General features: G+C 44.0%; 1 protein-coding gene across 2 annotated transcripts in view; it reads left to right on the top strand.

Moving 5' to 3' along the window:
* The first annotated feature begins 204 nt into the window (after positions 1–204).
* The window catches only part of fto (FTO alpha-ketoglutarate dependent dioxygenase), a 165,868-nt gene continuing 145,529 nt past the window's right edge, over positions 205–20,543 (top strand). For both annotated transcript variants that reach the window (XM_077564180.1, XM_077564179.1), the window contains exon 1: positions 205–350. In XM_077564180.1, coding sequence (XP_077420306.1) covers positions 309–350 — 42 coding nt within the window. In that variant the 5' untranslated portion in view covers positions 205–308. The remainder of the gene's footprint in view (positions 351–20,543) is intronic.

The raw sequence follows: 20,543 nt of genomic DNA, 5'->3' as shown, positions 1-20,543 counted from the left end.
GCTCTCACCGGTGTAGAGCAACATCTTGAACGTGCCGAAGCTACTTCCGCCTTGAGAGCCAGTGCATTCTGGGACGTGTAGTTCTCTATGTTACGCCCTAGCCTCTCTTTTGGCAAATCCTGCACAAAAGCCAGCGTGTCTGGGCAAACGTTACCGACTGCACGCAAACAAAAAATAACCAGACACGAGTCACGCGTGTGGCGTTTTAAGAAAACTGAGAATCGACGCAAACGTAAGTCCTGACGCACTACAAGAACCAGCGTAGCCCCGCACGCTAAATCGGGCAGCGTAAACACAACTCCAGGAACATGAAAAGATCGGGTGACAGTGAGGGGGAGAAGAGAAGAAAGGTACTGATAGCGTTTTATCTCCATCGCGTCTGGCACATTTCTCACGGCTGCGTGCTCGATGAATGTCTAACGCTCCGAATGTGACGCTACTGGCTGCTTTGTGGAGGCTAGCGAGCGGCGGGGGCCAGCGCATACCTCACCTTGCCTCCTTGCTTTATTGATTTTTTTTTTTGACTCTACTTTACGACCCCCACACTCCTCAAATACAACAACCACCATGACCAGCCAGCACAAAGAGCTGCGTCCAAACGTCTTTTTAGAATAACAAGCTGATAGCTAGCTAACTGACGCAGGCGTGCAACATCCTTCATCCTCCTCCTCCTCCTCCTCCTCATCCTTCTTTAATGGGGAAATATGACACAAGCCTCAGTCAGCTCAGCTGCAGGGGAACATTTTTATTAAAACCGTCTGTAGGGGACACAAATAACAAGTAAATATCCATGGAAACTGTTAGAATGACTAAACGTAAGTGCAAAGAACGAGCAAGGTGATTGGGGGGTTAAAAAGCAACAGATTGAGTTTCAACAAAAGGTGTACTTGGCACGGGCCCAGTAGTAAGTAGAGGGGGGGCCGGGGTGAGCAATGGCTTATTTGCATGAGACAGGATTGACAGATTTGCCATGCAACAAGTTGTATAACATAGATTTTTGTGAAGTAATGTCTAAAGTAAGATCTTTTTAAGTATTTGTGCTGCATAAATTGGTAAAGATAGCATACAGCAGTCTTTGTAGTTGATGATAGATTAAGTACGTGGCAATTATTGCTTTAGGTAAATCAGTTTATATAATTCTGTGGTAACATTTTTATCATTAATATGGTCATGTTTTATGTGTAAAGACTGCATAAATTTAAATACGATAAGACTATTCACTAGGGTTGTGCCCAAAAAAAAATCTATTCTCATAAGAATTGCGATTCTCATTTAGTACAAAACCGATTTTAAATGTCCCAAAATCGATTTTAATTAAATTAGTTTATACTGTCTTGTCTTTGTCTGAGTGTGCCTTTATTTGGAGCGCTGTTCATGTTGTACCCGGTTTGGCCACTGAGGGGCAGTGTGGTTCCATGCGGTCTAATACACTGTTGAATTGCAGCCACATTAGAGAGTAGAAGGAAAAAGTCACGATCAAGTTATTCCAATAAAAGGTAGTTTTTTTCCAGCGTGGAACCGTTCTTTTGAGTTATAAAAGTGTCGCGAGTAGCGCGCTAATTAGCATTAGCGAGTCAGACTGGAGTAGATCATTACAATTCCTTGCACATCTATAGATTGAAGCAAAAATCATTGTCAAACAAATCATTTTGAATCAAAAAGCGTTCTTAATCGAAAATCGATTCTGAATTGAATCGCAGACCCAAAAATCTGAATCAAATCGAATCGTGAGACGTTCAAAGATTCCCACCCCTACTGTTCACCCTACAAAGATGCCTGACTGAGACACAATGGAGAAGGCACAGGAAAGGTGTTTACACCTTATAGTTATGGATGTAGTGCTGAAAATAAATTTGATGCCGTTTAGGCAGCATCGGTGAGGCCTTCATCACAGTTGCAGCTTCCTGGTATGAATCTCGGGCATACTGTATTTTTACTGGAGTTTTCTACGGTACTTTGGCTTCCTACCACATTCCAAAAACATGCATGCCCTAAATTGACCTAAATTGTCCACGGGTATAAATGTGAGTGTGACTGTTTCTTTGTTTGTTTCCCTGTGATTTTCTGGCGACCAGTCCAGGGATGTACCTTGCCCAAAATCAGGATTAGGCGTGACGTGGTGATGTCACAGATTACAACCCATAAAATGCACAGAAACTTTCACACGGACGAGAAATCTATTTCCGAATTCAAGCGAGACAGACAGAGCAGCCCGCCCGCCAGGCGCCGCCAAACATAATATCATGCATATTGTGTTTTACAACAACACTAAACAATATTTACAATTTAATCTGTACCAACGGAAGAAATAGTGAAGCTTGCAAATTTTTGCATGTATGTGTGACTCTCGTCAGGTCCATTCACTGTCACCCTCCGGCGACCACCCCAAGCCAGCTGTCCGAATGAACTAGCCACCTGGTGGCAGCTAAAAAAAATTTTTTTTTATCACAAGCTTCACTATTTCATTCATTGTTACATATTAAATTATGAATATGATCACGACTAGGCAGTCACAAACAAACTCGCTGGCGTCACGTACCAACCCCACCAGGCACCGCCTCTTGATGTTCAATTGTGGTTACTTACCGTAGAACTGCAAAAGTAGACTGAAGTCAGCAAAAAATCTCTAGAAAAAGTTTGACTTCTGGGCCACCCTTGGACCTGAGTTGCTGTATCTTACCTTGCTTTGCTCACACTTGACCATATGCTTGATGACTGCTGCCCACATGTGCAGTTGATTCAATGACTAATAGTTGACTGTTTCACGTCTCTTAAGTACCAGCTGTGAGAGTGATTTTTTTTTTTTACAGTAATAAATGAATACGGCTGCTATGATAATAGCCCTTTAGGGCCGACTGACTGGTGTGTGTGTGTGTGTGTGTTTTACTGCACTAGCAACTTTGTGGTTTCACAAGATGAGACTTAAAAATAAAGAATGGCCATCAAGTCTATCTTGTCTCTTATCTCCTGACTCGACTGTTCGTCTTTGCCCACATGTGTTTGGATTGTGAAAACTATGTAGGACGCGCTTCCTCCTGTTTTCCCAAAAAAAAAAAAAAACCCAATGGTGGCCAGATGAGCCGTCTGGGTCAGATCCAGAACTGGTTCCAGCTGGCCCTCAGGCAGACCTTGTGGCTTCGCTTCCTGTCTCTTCTGCTCGAGTGCGTTCGCTATCGGCGGTTGTATAACGACACGGGGGCAGGATGATATTTAATAAGTTGGATATTGTGGTTGTCGTGTGTTTTCTCTCACTGTGAACTATGTGCGCTACCGTGGCCTCTGTTGTCATTGTGAGTTAGGGAACAAACACACAATCCTAGAAAATCCCACCAGACCAGACATCCTGTCTACATTTTTATCAGTTAGTTTGAAAACGCTTACAAGTCAAGGCTGCTGTATATTCAATATGTAGGTTGACATGTCCAATTTTTGAGACTCAGTTCTTGAGGAAATCCTTCAAAGGGATATTTCATGGAAAATTAACTTTAATTTCTTGTATAGAAAAAGTTGGGTCTGTGGCGTACTGTTGCCCATCAAGTTTGAAGTTAAACAAGCAAGTTATCTTTTGCCAGCTGCCTATTTCTGGAAATGTGTGCGTAACCCATTCTGAATGTTGCTGGATTGTGATGTAAGAGTGGGTCTAATTTATATAATGGATACTTATATTTTCTTGTCATGGTTAGTGATGACTTTAGAATAGCCAAAAGACTTTCCCTAGCGTTAGCCTTAGGTTAGCATTTTCCCGCGGTGCATGTTTCGCAGTTGTCTCACATCTTTTATTAACGTACGTCGGCATCTCAATATATTATTGAGAAAAATAAGAAATAAGCGGTTTGGAAAATGGATGGATTGGATAATTTAAAAAGCGAAAGGCATAGTTATATAACACACAGAGTAAAATAATTCAGTTTATTTTTGATAATTTATTGTTCATAGTAAGGCAAAAAACATCCCAAATACACCATCTCAAGAAATTAGAATTACCCAAGAAACAATTGAAATAATTTTTAATATAGAATTTTGTTAGGAATTGGCTATGTGTTGTGAAGTGAACTATAGAAAGTAACCTAATGACGCCTTTGCTTTTTTTTTTTTTTTTTTTTTTTTTTTTACATTATCAGTGCCTAGCTTATTTTATTAAACTTGTCATTTAATCATAGAAATTGCCACTACTTACACACTAGCAAATTGTTCATATACTGATTTAAAAGTGAGTGAATATTTAAAGCATTTCAGCATGTTTTATCATTATTGTCAACACAGGGATGAAGAGGTTTGACCTCCGTTCCTTAACCCGATGTTCTAATGTCGTTTTTTTTTTCATGCAAGTTGCCATTTGGGCCCTTGATGACAAGCGTAATGTGCGGCGTCCAAACAGGAAGTGTGTGCATGTGTATGCGTGTGTGAGCAGCAGGCTAAGTAATGATCGCACAGGGTCACCAGATGTTCCGAGGTCTGGTCCTCAGCCCGGCTCTCTGCTTAGATCAGCCTCATTGGTTTGCTCGGGTTTGCGGCAGCCTGTTTAGACTTCTTTTTTTTTTTTTTTTTTTTCACTTCCCGAACGCTCATTAAAATGGTTTGTGCTTCCCTCTGCAGTTCTGTTAAATTAACAACTAGCGAGGTAAAAGCTGATTACGTGGCCGCGCGTCCCGGACACGGTTAATCAATTCTCACCGCGCGCAAAACGCTAGCCGGTGAATTAGTGTAAAGCGAACGATTTACGGCGACTAATGCTGACGTCCTGTCATGTCGGACGTGGTGTTTTAGCAAGAGGTGGGGTGGTGGTGGGAGGTTTGATTTTGGCGCAATCAGCACTTTCTCTTTCTGTCCGCCATTTTTTCTCCTCCATCTTGCTCACTCTATTAATGGGCCTGTAATGGAGAAATAGTGTGGGATGGTGACATAAAACAGGGTAGCGCGTTAGCGCCCAACAGCGCGAGATTTACGCCCCGGCTTTTTGTGGAATGGCAAAAAGGGGAACACTTCGACATGGGGGGGCTTCATCAGACCCCCACCGGTTGAGCTGTGGAAAAGCCAGGCCTCCCGAAAAATACGGCTGTGCCAGATAATGATACCATTACACTAATGGAGCTGGCAAATGAAGGAGAACCTTGATGCCCTACTTTATTACCGGAGGGGGTCGTTTCCTCGCTGCATTCCTAATGGCCCTGAGCACACAGTATTGATCAGGCTATCATGCTGCTAATCCTCCACTGAATTACTTATTGCCGGCAAGGTGTCGATCCGCCACTCTGCCCCGCTCTGGCCTTGCCGCCGGGAGTCCAGCAGGGGACCCACTGGGCCATTTATCCAGTCTTGATTTAGGGCCAAACGGGGATGGTGTCTGGGAGGTCTTCGGCGGGCGATGGGCCGGTCAGTTCAATTACAACCCCCCAAAAAAAATAAAAAAGAAAGGCAAGCAAATGAAGCTAACAGCTTTCATTTAATTAAGGAGTAGGCAATGATGTGGTTCCTCCCCCTCTTTATGGCCCCGTTGGCTGCCGTGGAGCAGTGGAAGCTGTGAGGTTGGGTGTTGTTTTCGGTAATTGTGCTGTAAATAAGAACGAGGGTGGATGCTTTGCACCGGCTCTTCGGTCAGTGTTGATTACAAAGTGCTTTACATCTGTAATGCTACTTCCTGTGGCTGGAACAGAGGTATTTCTAGACTTACACTGTCTAGAAGATCAGTGGTGCATACATTTGGTCGGGTTCAACCTGGCATTTTTACAACCAGGCTTAAGCCAATAACCCTGCCAGCAAGGTGAATTCTCGCGGTAATTGGTCACAAATACTACGAGAAATACATCTTGTACCGCTCCCTTTGATACATTTGCAACCGACCTTTTTTTTTAGCTTGGACCAATCAGGCATTGTTTAGGGCGGGACGAAACCAAGAAGCGCCAAACATAACAGACGAATGGACCCTACAATTAATTCAGTCCTCGCAGAAATACTCACCGTTTTCTTGCTAAATGTTGAACAGGAAGAGGCGCTTCGTGCATTTTTATCAGATAAAGATGTTCGTGCTTTTTTTTTCTTCCTAAGACGAGACCGAAGACGACACTTTCATCAGTTGCCGTTATCGGTCAAAACAAACGTGCACAAGATGCCGCATCGTCCAATCAGCTCGAAGTATTGTACAGAATGTCCCTCCTTTTTACGGAATGGAGCTGCCGAGTGAAGTTCAAGATTGATAATGTAAAGAACTCCCTTGAGTCAATCACAATTATCACTCTAGCTTGTGAGTTGTGAGGTTACTAAGCCAGTCCAGTAAAGAAAAACATAACCATATAGTCACTGCTCGACTGGACCACATAAGTCTGGTATGGTCTGAGGGATTTCCATCCATCCATCCATCAATTTTGTCCGATGATATAAAAAAAAAAAAAAATGCCAGTGTGAATGCTAGCTGTTCACTTACAAGCAAATTGAGACACACCTCTTCAACTAGTCTTGGTGTGCACCAGTGTTAAAATTATAGTGGTTACACTTGACCGAAAGAACCACAATAGCAGAGAAGTGGCAACAGAGTTCGTTTTCTCCATCCAACCATGAATTTTTCTAACTTCACTCTCTAGACCAGAGGTTTTGTAGGTTTCTCACTTCCAACACAAGCTGATTCCAATCAACAGGATCGTTATCAGGCTTATGCAGAGCTTGCTGATGAGCTGATCATATATCAGCTGTGTTGGAGAAGGGCAACACGCAAAACCTGCAGGACTGCGGCCCTCAATGCCCACCTCTGCTCTAGACTGTGCCAACAAGGCAGACGACATTCTAGAATGTTCATCATGCGATAATGGAATTGGCTTCAACCAAACCGCCGCTTGTCCTGACCAGAGTTGTAGGGATCTGGATTCTATCCAGTTTACATTGGGGCAAATGGTACCCTGGACTGGTCGCCGGTGAAGGGTAGAGTTTGTTTTCACCAAACCTGACAAGTATGAACTCAGTCGCAATTAGGTCAGCGTCCATTCTGCTCAGGATGGAGGTGATCTGATGTACAGGGTGTCCATAAAGTCTCTTTACCATTTCAAAAATTTATTAAAAATGCAATTGATTAGATATTTTATTTAGATTTGTTCTATTGTATTCGGCGTTTATTAAAGTTTTTTTTTATCACACTGCATTTGTGTGTTTCAGGGATCCTGTTTGTCAAAGGTCGCCCCCTCCTTCCTTTATCTAACACTGTCCCTGTCTCCATAAATTTCTTGTGCCATGCACGAATTGACGGACGTGATGGTGGATTTCTTCCATACTTAGTTCTGTAGTTTTCGCTGAGTCTGCCTATCCGATTTTGTTTCAATAAACCATGAGACACATTGCGCCTTCTCTTGAGGGGTAGCCATTTTGTAGGGGTTCATTCAACATCACCTCTTTGACAAACAGGATCCCTGAAACACACAAATGCAGTGTGATAAAAAAAACTTTAATAAAGACTGAATACAATAGAACAAATCTGAATAAAATATCTAATCAATTGCATTTTTAATACATTTTTTAAATGGTAAAGAGACTTTATGGACACCCTGTATATCCCTGCTGATTACCAGTGAAAGGCAGCCACACCTAGGACTGGTCACCTGTCAATCATAGAGTTCATTTTAACCACACCACGCCTGGTAAGTGTGAATGAAGCCTTAGACTCTGTTTCAAGTCTGATTACATCAATGTTTTTTGGGGGGAAAATGGAAGATTGTGTGGGATTTATAATGGGAACAAGGCAGCGGATGGTGTAGCCCGAGTCCATCGTCATTACAAATGAAAAGGAGGGTCAGGTCAGAAGCCTGGGGTGTATGACCTGTCATATTCTTGGCTCCTTTACAAGGCCCCTGTGTGCATTAGGAACCATGGCATCCTCACATCAGCGGAGCCCTCCACGCACCTTTGGCCTCGGCTAATCAAAGGGTTTACCTTAAGGGGGGCATTTAGCCCCTGTTGGCTCGAGCCACTCCAGGAGCCATAAAGATGTATTTATATTTTTCCATCTGCAACAACCTGGAGTTATTGATCCAGATATTTAGTCATTTCTTTCAGCGTGAGCCATCAATATTGTGCAAACACCCGTCCACGCGAGGGTTGACCTCAGCCCCCCCTCATTCCCTAGCCCCCCAGCCTCTAATTTCTCCCTCACTCCCATTGGAGTTCAATGATATACTATTCTGAAAAGTAAAATCAATGAATGAATATGAAGTTTTGGTACGTAATATAGTGCAAGCCCGAGCCCTCGGGCCTTTCATTGATCTCCTCAGTGAGCGTTGATTAGTCTGCAGCTCATGTTTTCCTCAACGTGTTTTTACCTTGTCCTGCTCAGTTTGATCCTTTTTGCGACAGAGAAGTTAACAGATCGAGTTGATTAGTCAAGCCTGGCGAATTTAATTCCGCCGCCGCCACTAAAATCGGGACGACATTTTGTCGTTGGGTGTAAGGTCGTCATATCTTTTGTCGGGTCGTGCTAATCAGTCGTAAGTCAGCTTTTAGAGCGAGCGGTAATGGCGGCGGGGATCGTCGTGACATTTAGAAAAGACGTGAGATGATTCCCGGGAATAAAAGGAGCCACTAAGTTGCCGTTTATGAGGCGTGTGATGAGTCGCCAGCGATGACTTCCTGTTATCAACTATAAAGGGTCAGGAATAGCTTCTCGAGCTCAACGTGGCAAGCCATGCTTGTCGTTGCCTCGTTTCCTACCACCTTTTTTTTCTCTTCTCCTTTTAATGCAGCTTATCCATGTTGGATGCGTGACATTTCAAAGGTTTCCTGATGTCTACATTTGGTTTGCATCTGGAGAGATAATAATCAGCTTTTAAAGGCCCATCTGCATTGTCTTGTGAAGACGGTCTGCCACCCTCTCCCATATGTGCTTTTGAGGCTCTGTGATCAAACTCCACTCTTAAATAGAAAATCAGATACCCCGTGCAAGGGTTTTTGTTGTTTGGAGTGGTTTTGCCTTGGTGAGATGTCACAGTAAATCAAAGTGCCGTCTGCCAGCAATGATTCTGCATACCCGGTATGTAATCTCCAGGCAACATTTGATGACAGTACATTCACTTGATCAACTCTTGAGTTAAAAAAAAATAATTTTATTGGGATGGGAGAATTTCTCTGAATATGTTGAACTCCTGTTTTCAGTATTATGCAGAGAATTACAACCCAGAAGCCCCTGCTAGAACGAAAACTCCATTTTGCCTCATTTGCTTCAACACATTTATCAAAATTAACATAATTTTTAAGCAACGGAGTACAACATGTCATATCCAATATAGGAGGGCTTCAAAATGAATGCACCTGAGGTTGTGTGTAGGTAGTTACTCATGGAGAATTCTGGACTTGGGTTTGTAGGTGCCGAACAATGAGCTGTTTTTTGATAAATGTTGATTTCTTGCCTGAATTGGGGCAAACTATGTACTTGGTCGAAACCGTCATCATGTGCATTAATTCTTAGTGTACCTTTACCTCCCGCACGGGTTCCTCCCATAGCAGCAGCAGTCAGTCTGATTATCTAAACAGCCCTTGACAGATTTTGTGTCTGACAGCCCCTGCCGAGCACCTCCTAATGGTGTTGAGACATTAGCCACACATGTCAGAGTGTTGGCAAACAAGGCTGCGACGCGGCTCCGGCAAACTGGCCGACCAGATCAGCCGTCACATTCAATGAGATTTACGTCCAACGTGACCCGCCCGCGCCGGGGTTCATCTGTCATGCGCGTGTCCCATCACCTCAGACACACGGAATAATCAGTCCAATCAATAGATGGCGGTGGCTCATCGGGCCACTGCTGAATAAACATGGGAGTGACCCGCTCACCTCCTACAAAGAAGCAAGAGCCTCCGGGGGGTTCATTAGCTCGCCGAGGCTATGATCCGCCTCAGACGTTACTTTCCATTTCTGTTGATCTGCCAATCTGATGCCGGAGTTTTGACATACATAATTGTGAGCCGTGAGTTTGGACGGATCTTCCAATGCGTCATTGTCTGTCCGTGTTTACCAATGCGTTGGACTAAATCCCATTCCAAACCACATGTGCTAGCAAATAAATCCTCTTACTTTCAAAGTTATTTTCCTTTCTAATGACTCACCTTTCCAATAAAATACACGCTGCTACGGTGATGCCCAACATGTGGTTTCAATGGAAAACCTGAAACCTTGATTGCCAAACTCTGCAGGAGACCATGTTCACAAGGCTGTGTAAATAGGAACTGTTAATTTGTACATCATAACTGCTCGTCCATAAACGTGAGTGATGAAAGTGTGTTAAAATACCTGACGTTAGACTCGTCCCAGACCTAATTCTAGGCATGCTTCTTACTTTAAGGCCAAGAATTCGTTTTGCCAGTGCATTCACATTGTTTGCCAACTGCTGTTTAAAAACTTAAAGGGATTACATAACGGTATTCTTCCTTCCACAGTTAACTATAGGCATATAATGATTATATCGTACCTTTGGTTATGTAATTTTTTTATGAAATATTAAGTGCTTTGCTGGTTATTTTTCTAACGTGGAAGTAAAACGCCCGGTTCAGTAAAACCCCGCCTCTTCCGTGTGGTTTGCCGGCTGCAGCCTGCTGCCGGATCTGTGCGTTTGGACCCGCAAGCCATCCATTTTTCAATAAACATTTGAAACAAGACGTCTCCTTGCTGCAAGAAATCGTGGCGGAGGAGAGGGAAGAAGAGAGAGGAAAGAAGAAAAAAAACACACTAAACCTAAGCGGGTCGCGAATCGGGTACCTGCCGCTTAAAGGGCGATCACGCTAACCACTACACTTTTCGTTCTTTAGGTGCAACACCTACTTGACGAGTGTCAGACAGAACCTTTTCTGGGATTTTAGGACGGCCAATTGTCATTGCACTTTGGCATTGCAAATGTAAAGGATAATTGATTGATTTGAATTCATTTGGACAGAATGTTTACTTAAAAAGGCTACTTTTATCACTATCCCATGGAGGTCTCAGAGAAAGTGGGCGTGCGTTTATTCCGCAGGGGCAGTGCAGGGGTGTGTCCGCACCACAACTAATGACGTCAAACAGTGACAACAACTCGTTTTCTCAGGTTGGGAGGGTCTGGTGCTTGGAGAGCAGAATGACCTAGAATTTCTCATCGAAAGGGCAAATGGAAGAAAACACCACTTCGGTGATGTTTTCGGTGAGGAATTGGCATTTTAACATGACTAAAAGCTCCAAAAAGTTGATTTTCGCATTGCTGCCCCTTTAAAAACAGGCTAACATTAACCTAGCTACTTTGCTACATTAACTCAACATAGCTTAACTTTTTCATTAAGGCTTTGTTTGCCATTAACATTAACAGCAGCGAAATTATTTTTTAGTTGTTATTTTTTTTTTCTTTCCTGGCTCAAAATGAGGCAGAGGTGGTATCATCCTGACTATGATGGGTGACTACCGATACCAGGTATCGGTATCGGTGCCAATACTCGCGGCCGTGACCAATACCATTATCGGCCGCCCTCCTGCAGCCATTTTATGATCAGGGACTAGAAATTAAAAATTGTATGAACACAAAGTTGCCATTCTTTAATGCCGTTTTTTAACTACCATTAAAAATTCATCCACTAGTACATATTAAATTGTAAATATAGTTCAGTGTTGTTGTAAAGCACTATTATGTTTATTGTATATAATGCATTTTTATGATTTTGGCAATGGCTGGAGCGCGCTACCTCTGCCTCACAACCAGGAAATGGGCGTGTGCAACAGTTGCTCCATGATCTGTTTCTTCTTCGGTTCATTTAAGTTTAAAGAGAAAAAGAAAAAAGAAAGCTGTTTCTTCTCGGTTGTTGCTTCAGGTCTTTCCGGTGAACTTCTGTTGATATAGCGCCTCCATAATGGCGCAACACAATCAAAATGCGTTGCTGCTGAGTTCACTCAACACTGTTGGAGCGCTGTGTTGAGCGTGACTCAGGCTGGAGGTGGTGAGCAAACTAGGTGGCCGCCTCTGACTTTTGTACACAGGAAAAACCCTGACATAGGATAGACTGAGTTATATAGTGTTCAAATGTAACTTGAAATATGCCTGCATGCTGATCGTTCCCTATAGGAAACACAAGAGTATTTCCAAATCTCTGTATTTCCCCCAAAGTGGCCTGTGTTACTTTTAAATGTGACTTTCTCTTCAGCATTTGAGTAAAATCCTTTCCTCCTCCATTCATGTGGTTTCGTTGTACGTCTCAGTGATTCCTCATCTCGGCTTCCCTGCCGTGTGCTTTTTCCTCATCAGCCTAAGTTCTCCTTGCATATGCGCAGGGGCCAGTGACAACTTGACTGGCACGCTGTCAAAGAAAGGTGCTGCCTTTCCAGTGGCAGAGCATCGGATTGGCCCTTCTCTTTGAGCTTGTGTGTGAGAGAGAAACGGGGGGGAGGCGGTGGAGGGGAGTTGTCAGGACTTGACCGGCACGCTTTGCATGTTCTTCTTGAGACAGGTGCTCCTGGGCGAGCACTGGTGCATGACAGTTGCCTTTCATCGCTGTCTTCTCTACACTTAACCCTCTGACCAGCAACCCCCCCTTCCTTCTTCTTCATCCTCCTCCCTCCTCCTCCTCCTCTTTGCCTGACCTCCTTTCATGGCACTTCCCTTGGCCCGTCCTGAGTGATGGGCCGCTAAGGTTGGCTGGTGGGCGGCCGGGGGTGCTCTGTGTGTGGTTTGGTGCACCCGCCGCGGCGCCAACACTGTCATCCCGACCCCACATAGACACTAAACACCCACAACTTTTTTTTTTTTGCTCAACCGTCCGTAATTCCGTCCACCGGCGCTGTCAAGCACTTGATCAAACGTGCATAAACGATGAGTTACCCTCCCTCTTTCCTCCCCATCATAATGGAGGCAGATTTTTTTTTCTTCTTCTTGGGCTCTGTTTATTCAGATGAGGCTGACTTGAGAGGGGGGCAAGCGGGTCACATCCACTTGCCTGGTTCAAGCGCTCCTGAATTGAGGCTTGTCTCCAGCGGGACGCAGAGAGAAAAGAAACAAGGCGGGGTGAGGAGCGAGTATGTCAGGCCTATTTGTGTGTGTGTGTGGGTGCGTGTGCGCCATGGCAGGGGGCTGAGGTTGGGAAGTGTAGGGGTTCACTTGTCAACCCCAGTGTCATGCTCCCCTCAGCCCCGTTATGTAGAGGGCATCCTCTGTCATTTGTCGCAGGACTTTTTAAAGTGGATGCATTTTAGCACTTTGGTGGCCTTGACTGCTGAAACTAGTTGCTTATGTTAAGAAAATTGACTTTTTAATTGCTTGTATACAGTGGGTTGGGCCTCTGGAGTGCCTGCTCACTCATCATTTATGAAATTAAACAACAAAGTCATTTTTTTAATAGGCCTGTTTCTGAAAATGTGTCTGTGAGCAAGCAGTTCTGCACTTCTGCATCAGTGTAGCGTGACAGTGGGGCAAATTTACATAGTAACTGGTATGGATGTGCCAAAAAATTGATTCTCATTTAGTACGATTCAGAATCGATTTTAAATGTCCCAAAATCGATTAAATTAAATTAAATTAATTATTTCGTTTGTGTGCCTTTTTTTGGGAGCACTGTTCATGTTGTACGCACTTTGGCCACTTATAGGCAGTGTGTTCAACTTATAGGCAAGTTATAGCAACATGAGAGTAGAAGGAAAAAGTCACGATCAAGTTATGCCAATCAAAGTTGTTTTTTGAAGCATAGGAAGAGCATATGCCGGTGAGTAATGTTAAGATGCTGTATGCATTCCTGAAGCATTTTTAATTAGCGTTAGCGAGTCAATGGCACTTTCCTTTGTGCGTTAGCCTTGAGCTAGCTACGTTCGGGAAACGAAATAAAGTGCGTTTGCATTTAAGTGTGCACTCTGTGTAATTTTCTTCATTTTGTGTGTTTAGTATATTTTAATGTCTCCATTCGTCATTCTGTCTTGCAAACCAGACTGGAGTAGATTATGACAATTCTAAGAATTGAAGCAGAAATCATTGTCAATCAAATCATGTTGAATAAAAAAAAAAATCTATTCTGAATCGAATTGCAGACCCAAAAATCGAAATTGAATCGTGAGACAGTCAAAGATTCCCGCCCCTAGTAACTGGCCAAATGATGGCCAAGCGGTGCATATCATCACAAAACGTTTGATCAGGTGTCTGTCTTGACCTCGGCCGAACCCCGAAGACTGACTCACTGAACCCCTGGGGTTCGATTGAACCCAGGTAAAGAACCACCTTTATATACAAATATAATAATTTGTAGTTAATTATTCAAGGTTTTTCGCCGTTAATGGCCACAACCTTATGATTTGCAGATGATTACTGTGGCGTTATAGCCAAACATTTCACCATTGCAAACTGTACCATGAGCTGAAATGAACTTTCAGTTTTTGAGGGGGTAACCAACCAACACATTTTTTTTAAAAACTAATTTTCCTACAACGGATGGAAAGTTTCACATTTCCCATGTATTTTATCTGACACTAAGTGGGAGCTGCCTTCGTCGGCGTTTAATAGTTGTTATACTTGTTGTCGAGAGTGTCAGCGACGGCACACGCCAGGAGCTTAATCCAACAACAGCGCCGCACCGTTCCCGCCCGTTATCTTGCCGACGAGTGGACTGCTTCGTCGCAGTCTTTGTCACGTATAGGGGGGGCATTGTCGCATATGAGATGGACTCACGTAAACGTGGTGACAGGCTAGTGTCTCGGCTGAGTGACAGCGCGGCGGGATTGGGCTAATCTGAGCGAATGACTGTCCCCGTAACTGGTGCGGAGTAGTCAGCTTCGGTGGAGTTATCAGTGTTTGTAAGTCCTTCTGCTGCGCCGGGATGACAATAGGGATTAGTGCCAAGGTTCTTTAAACTGTTTTTTTTTCTTATTTTATATTTGGGAGGAGGGAAAGCCCCCCCTCTTCTTATCGTGGTCTCTGCAGGATGCTGCTGCTGCGAGTTTTTCCTTGACTGTCAATTAAAGAGGGGATCATTAACTTCAAGGGTATAAATGTTCTAACACTGGTATTACGTTGGGAAGCTAAGTCGTTGACAGATGTTCCAACTTTAATTCTCCGCTTGTTTTTTTTTGTCCTTTAATTAATTTATGTATCGCTTCTCTGGGCTTTTAAATATTCCTCTCCCCCTGCCTGCTCTTTTGTTAGCCTGTAATCTTGCTTGCCGCGCTCGTCACAAAGACGATTGGGCCTTGCCGGTGTTTCACATGTGGTTCAATCGGCTAATGTATTCATTAGCTGCAGAAAACCGAAAGGTAAACAGTAACTGTGTGTGGGGTACCCTAAAGGGAGGATGAAATAAAAGCGTGTTTGCCTCTTCTGGTTCTCCAACAGGAGGACCAGACTACTTAAGAGTGGCACTTGATGAAAACAAAACAGCTTGTATCTTTGTACAAGGTGTTTTGTTGTTGTTGTTGTTGTTTTTTTGTGTGGCGGTAAACAAAAGAAGTGCACTACTTTTGGGAGTTTGACGCACGACTGGGATGGCAGTTGCGTGCTGAGATGATTTATTTTTACTGTGACGCGAAGTGCGAGTGACTGCAAACAGTCGGTAGCGGGCAGCCTCCGCGCCGAAGAAGCAAACAAACCAGGCGAGGCTACGGGGAAGCGGAAGAGACCGCTAATGGGCAAACTCTTCATCCACCGACGTCACCCTCCCCGTTTTCTCCCGTGACAGCTCCTTTCCTTTGTTCTCAAGCCGCGGCGGCCCACTCTCTGCCGGGGGATCCGTGACAAGTTTTAGCGGGATGATCAAATGCGGCGGTGACACCTGATTAGGCTATAGCTCATGTTTACAGTCCCCCTCCCCACTTCTTCCTCGTCCTTATCCCTCCTTCTTAGACAACAAGGGAGACTTCACCTTGACTAATTAAATTTGCACCTGCAATGCCAGCTGTGACAGCCACTGGAGGGCTGCATGTATTTATGTCACTCTATACATACTTCCAGTGACGCTCATGGAGGCTGAGTGCGCACTGGTGTGGGTTTCTCCAATAGTTGTCTTTATTGTGCTTTGTGTTTGCCATGATTTGGGGCAAAAAAAAAAAAAAAAAAGATTAAGGGGGTGATAGTGGTGTTGGAAATGTGGAGCCACTCCAGGGGGCACTGTTGAGGGGCATTGTGGAAGAAAAATGGGAGCGCATGATATGATGACAATATTTCTTATATGCGTTACCCGATTTTTGTTGCTCACGGCCATTTGGGATAGGCTCGAACTCTCTTGCAACCCTAATGAGGGTAATTAACCCTACTTTGAAAAACTGACTTTGGGATTTGTTGTGACAGGGTTAGGGTGCATAATGTTCATGAATGCATAAACAGTTGAGGCGACAATAAATTGGGGACTTTGTGCGTGATCTTCAGGAAGGATTTCCATAAACTGAATGACAAACATCGTCCCAGCTATGAGGTCCTGCTGATAATTTTTTTTAATTAATAGAAGCAACATTGATTTTAACCTGCGTCTACGTGACTAAACTATAACAAATACAAAAACACCCCCAATACAATTAATTGAGTAATTTTCTTTGAAAACTGCTGTTTATCTATTTATTGACATAAGAGGCAATTTCTTCTGGTCCAGCGAATGTTCAGTTGCTGTCCATAAAATTTCATAATGTAACAAACCAATCATATGATCGTTTTATCTCATGAATAAAATATTTTACGACTTTGAGTGCACATTGTTACGTGTATGCCAATACCCATATATTTTTTCAAATGCCAATATTGGTCTGTTTAATCGGTAGACCAGTATTACACTGTACCGCTCAGTCTTCAGTTTATTAAAGCAATGCAATTTGGGATATGTTATTGCCAAACAGTCATCTCTTCTTGCTGACAATAACAAATGCGTAATTGAGTTTTATGGCTTGTGATGCCTTTGAACCCCGCAGTTAAAAAGAATACGTGTCTGCCTCTCGTTCCGTACCTGCCATTTGATCATTCATTAACATGTGCACAGACTCTGTTTACTGATATATGATCTAGCGCTCATGTGTGTGCATCTGTCTAAATCCTTGTTGCGAGTGTATAAAGGCCGGCCGCTGAAGTGAGTGGGACATCAGTCACCATCTAGCTGGAGACAGGGCTGGGTAATTTGTGGCTTCTTTCACCCATCTAGCCCTACCTCTCCCCACACCCTGCCGCCCCCATCCTCAAATTGACCGGGCCCAACTGCTGGTCATGCTGTATTACATGGGTTAGATGAAGTAATTATTTCTAGGCCACTGACTACAAGCAAGATTAATAGTTTTTGAAACGGCCATAATGGAGGGCTGACCCGTCGTAACATAAGCATTATTTCAAGCTCACCTCCACTCTCATCCTTCTCACCTCTGGGCACGACGGAGTGTGATTTATACCTGGACTAATGACCAGGGTGGGGGTCCAGTGGGCCCTACCCCACCCTAGCAGTTTTACAGACACTCCAAGAGGGCATTGATTTCGTGTGTCAGAAAGAACATGCCAATTCATTTGAATAATTTTGTTGATGGAAAACAGGCCAGTAACTGGAGCTCCCTTTGGTTAGAATTTCTGCAAATGGCGTTGTTGTAGAATGGTACAGTAATCACCACAAAGGGCCACTTTCTCATTGTCCACCAAACTGCTGTCTTCTGACCTGTGCGAAAGATACCAAAACCGAATGGGGGTGTTGAAGTCAACTCACAAATTTGCTGGCTTCAAAATTGAATGAGAAGTGGAATGACAACTGTGTGGGGATTGTGCAATGCCCCGGGATCAGGTTGTGAAGTTTATAAGGTCGCTCACCCCACCCCACAAGCTTAATGCTGCCGATTTGGATGTCTACGAAATTATCTACATCCTCGATTTCCAGTGTCTTTCTGGTCACAATCCAATCCTGGTGTTCTTAAGCTTTGCTGACCAGACAGAGACGATCCAAAGTTAACACTAGGTGGCACTTGGACATCATTCTATCACGTGACCCCCACCCCCCCCTCCCCATCCACACATTTTTTTCCCCACCCTCCGCTCCACTCTATCTCATAAGTACACCTCACATGTCAGCGTGTTTTATTTTTATTGGACGGAGAGCAGTGTGTAATGCATTCACCTCCGTTCCTGCCAGCTGTTAAATGCCCCAGAACATGGTCTGGCCAGGCTCCGCCCCGTTAACCCCTCTGATTGGCTGTAATAATTAGCAGAAGTGAACAGTAACTGAGGTGTTCGGCGAGGGACCGCAAGAGACTCGTTGATTTCGTACGTGACTGAAAACCCGGCGTGTCCGCAAGTCTGCCGGACCCGAGCGTTAATTTTAGGCTTTAATATTAACTCTTAACTTAAACGCATGCATGCAGCGCGCCACTAGCAATTACATTTTCAAATGGCTGGGTTTGTAAACCTCCAGCGTGTTAATCTGTCACCATTCAAGCTACTGGGAAAGAGTGAAAAGAGGATTAAGCCATTCAATTCCTGGTAGAATATTTCCCTTTGTTCGGAATGAGTGATGGAAAAATAAATAAAGAAACACAGTGGCTTTTCAAGCAAGACGAGCGGGCCGGCAGTCTGCTCCGACTTCGCCGTTCAGCTAATGCCATTATGGAAAACTTATCGCCTTCCAGATTCCAGGAAGACGGGGCTACGGCCGTGTAAACAGTCACAAATGATCCTAGTTGTTAATTCAATATTAATCTTAGGGCACATCATAATGCCAGTCTATCTGGGTCAAACGGATATATGAGATTCAATCAGACCTGTCCTAGATGTTCAGTCTGGCTGTGTTTTGAGGCACATGTTTTTTTCTTCCTAGTGGCTTAGGTGATTGTCAGCAGCTGCTTTATCTTGGTAATAATTCCACAATAATAATAATAAAAAAAAACAGCACGGGGCTCATAGTAATAAATAATTCAAGAGTTTGTCCTAGTTGTCCATGAGAAACAGGATATCAATGATAGCAGAGCAGCTTGTCACAGTTTGAAAGATAAGCAGCTCAAGTATGTTCTTAGGCAAATTAAAGGAGACCGGATCCATCTTTAATATATATTGTACGATCTTTGGATATATTTGCCTCCAAAATGTCTCCTTTATACATTTTGCATAAGGGTAATTCCTAACTTGAAGTCTTAGCATCTTTTGTCAGACAACTGGGAATAAAATCTGGTATTTAGCATAAGGTTACAATAGAGTGCATGCTAATTGTTACAGTTGTCAACCAATCCAGTGCAGTCTTAGCCCTGCATTTACTCTTGACATCCCACCTCTCTTGGCCGGATTGCACATTATCTTTATCCGAGATGAGGTACTTGACTGCGCAGTGTCACACAGAGATCTAATATGGAGCCAAAAGGACAGAGCGCCTGGAAATCATCGTCATTTGAAGAGGTTGCTTGTCACATGATGGGTTTGATCAGGCAGCGCTCCAGTACACAGAGCCGGGTCTTTGCACTGTAACAGTGGTACTGGATTAGAGACACAAGCCACTTCGGCTGTGATCAGTCACTCAGACCCGGAGACACATGGCGGAACTGAAATCCCCCTTGCATGCTTCATCCGCGTCGTGTTCTGGCTTCCTCGTTAAAACTACTGTATGGAAATAACAACACAGCCGCTGACAGTTGATTGTCGGAGACAGTAAACTGCTGGTCTTTGGTATTAAAAGATATCAGTCGTACAGTTACCAAAGCGCTGCTGTCTATACCGACCTTTTCAGATCCCCCAGCCCCCACCCCACCCCCCAAGTTTGTTCAGTGTGGAATGTTTTGGTACCCTAGCAAAAAATGTTTCGGAAATTTGCTAAGCTGTAGCTCCGAATCAGGCCTGAGATTTTGCCAGCTAGGCTAAGGAGCCAGCTGGGCTCCTAACATGGGAAATTACTTTTACCCACTCTACGCATCCATTCATCCATTGTATCATTAGGGTCAGTTGTGAGCTGAAACCTATGGGCATGTGGGAAGGGTACACCCTAGACTGGTTGTTAGCCAATTGCAAGGTACTTGTAGACAAGGAACCGTTCACATTTACACCTATGGACATTTTACTGTAGTGTTCAATTAACCTAAGAAGTCTTTGGACCCATGCAAGCACAGTAAGAATGCAATCTTCACATGTTGAGGCTGAACCCCAAACCTCAGATGAACTGTAAAACTGTGCTGCCCTCCAACTACCCTGGACAGTTTATTGTGCAAGATCACAAAATCAGCCTCTTGAGCCTCTAAACCCTCCCTCATTATTTTCCTCACCGCCCCATTGAGATGACCAAGCCTGGGCAGTTGAATGGACAGGGAAGGTGAGTTTTAGATCCGGCTTCAGTCCTCTGGCCTTTAGATCTGTCCTTGACACCGCCTGCGGGACATCCTGGAGGGCACCTGTCACCCTCCCTGCAAGGTCTACATCTTGCCGCAGCCAATTCAGCCCACCCCCCCTGGGCCTGGGCTCCACTTTGCACAACCATATTGATTTTTTTTGGGAGGCTGGCTAGAGCGGGAGGGAGGAATCAAGTGAGCTCTCTAAAGGACTGACATCTCCTTGACACCCCAAGGCGCGACAGCCGAGCCAGAACAACTCTGTGGCCCTGATTCCTCGTCCAAAACAGCTAATCACAATCTTTCAATCAACTCTCTTGTT

This window comes from Vanacampus margaritifer, chromosome 4 (assembly GCF_051991255.1).
Source record: "Vanacampus margaritifer isolate UIUO_Vmar chromosome 4, RoL_Vmar_1.0, whole genome shotgun sequence".
In the NCBI taxonomy this organism is placed as follows: Eukaryota; Metazoa; Chordata; class Actinopteri; order Syngnathiformes; family Syngnathidae; genus Vanacampus; species Vanacampus margaritifer.
Note: the sequence above shows the minus strand (reverse complement) of the source record. Positions and strands in the feature narration are given on the sequence as shown.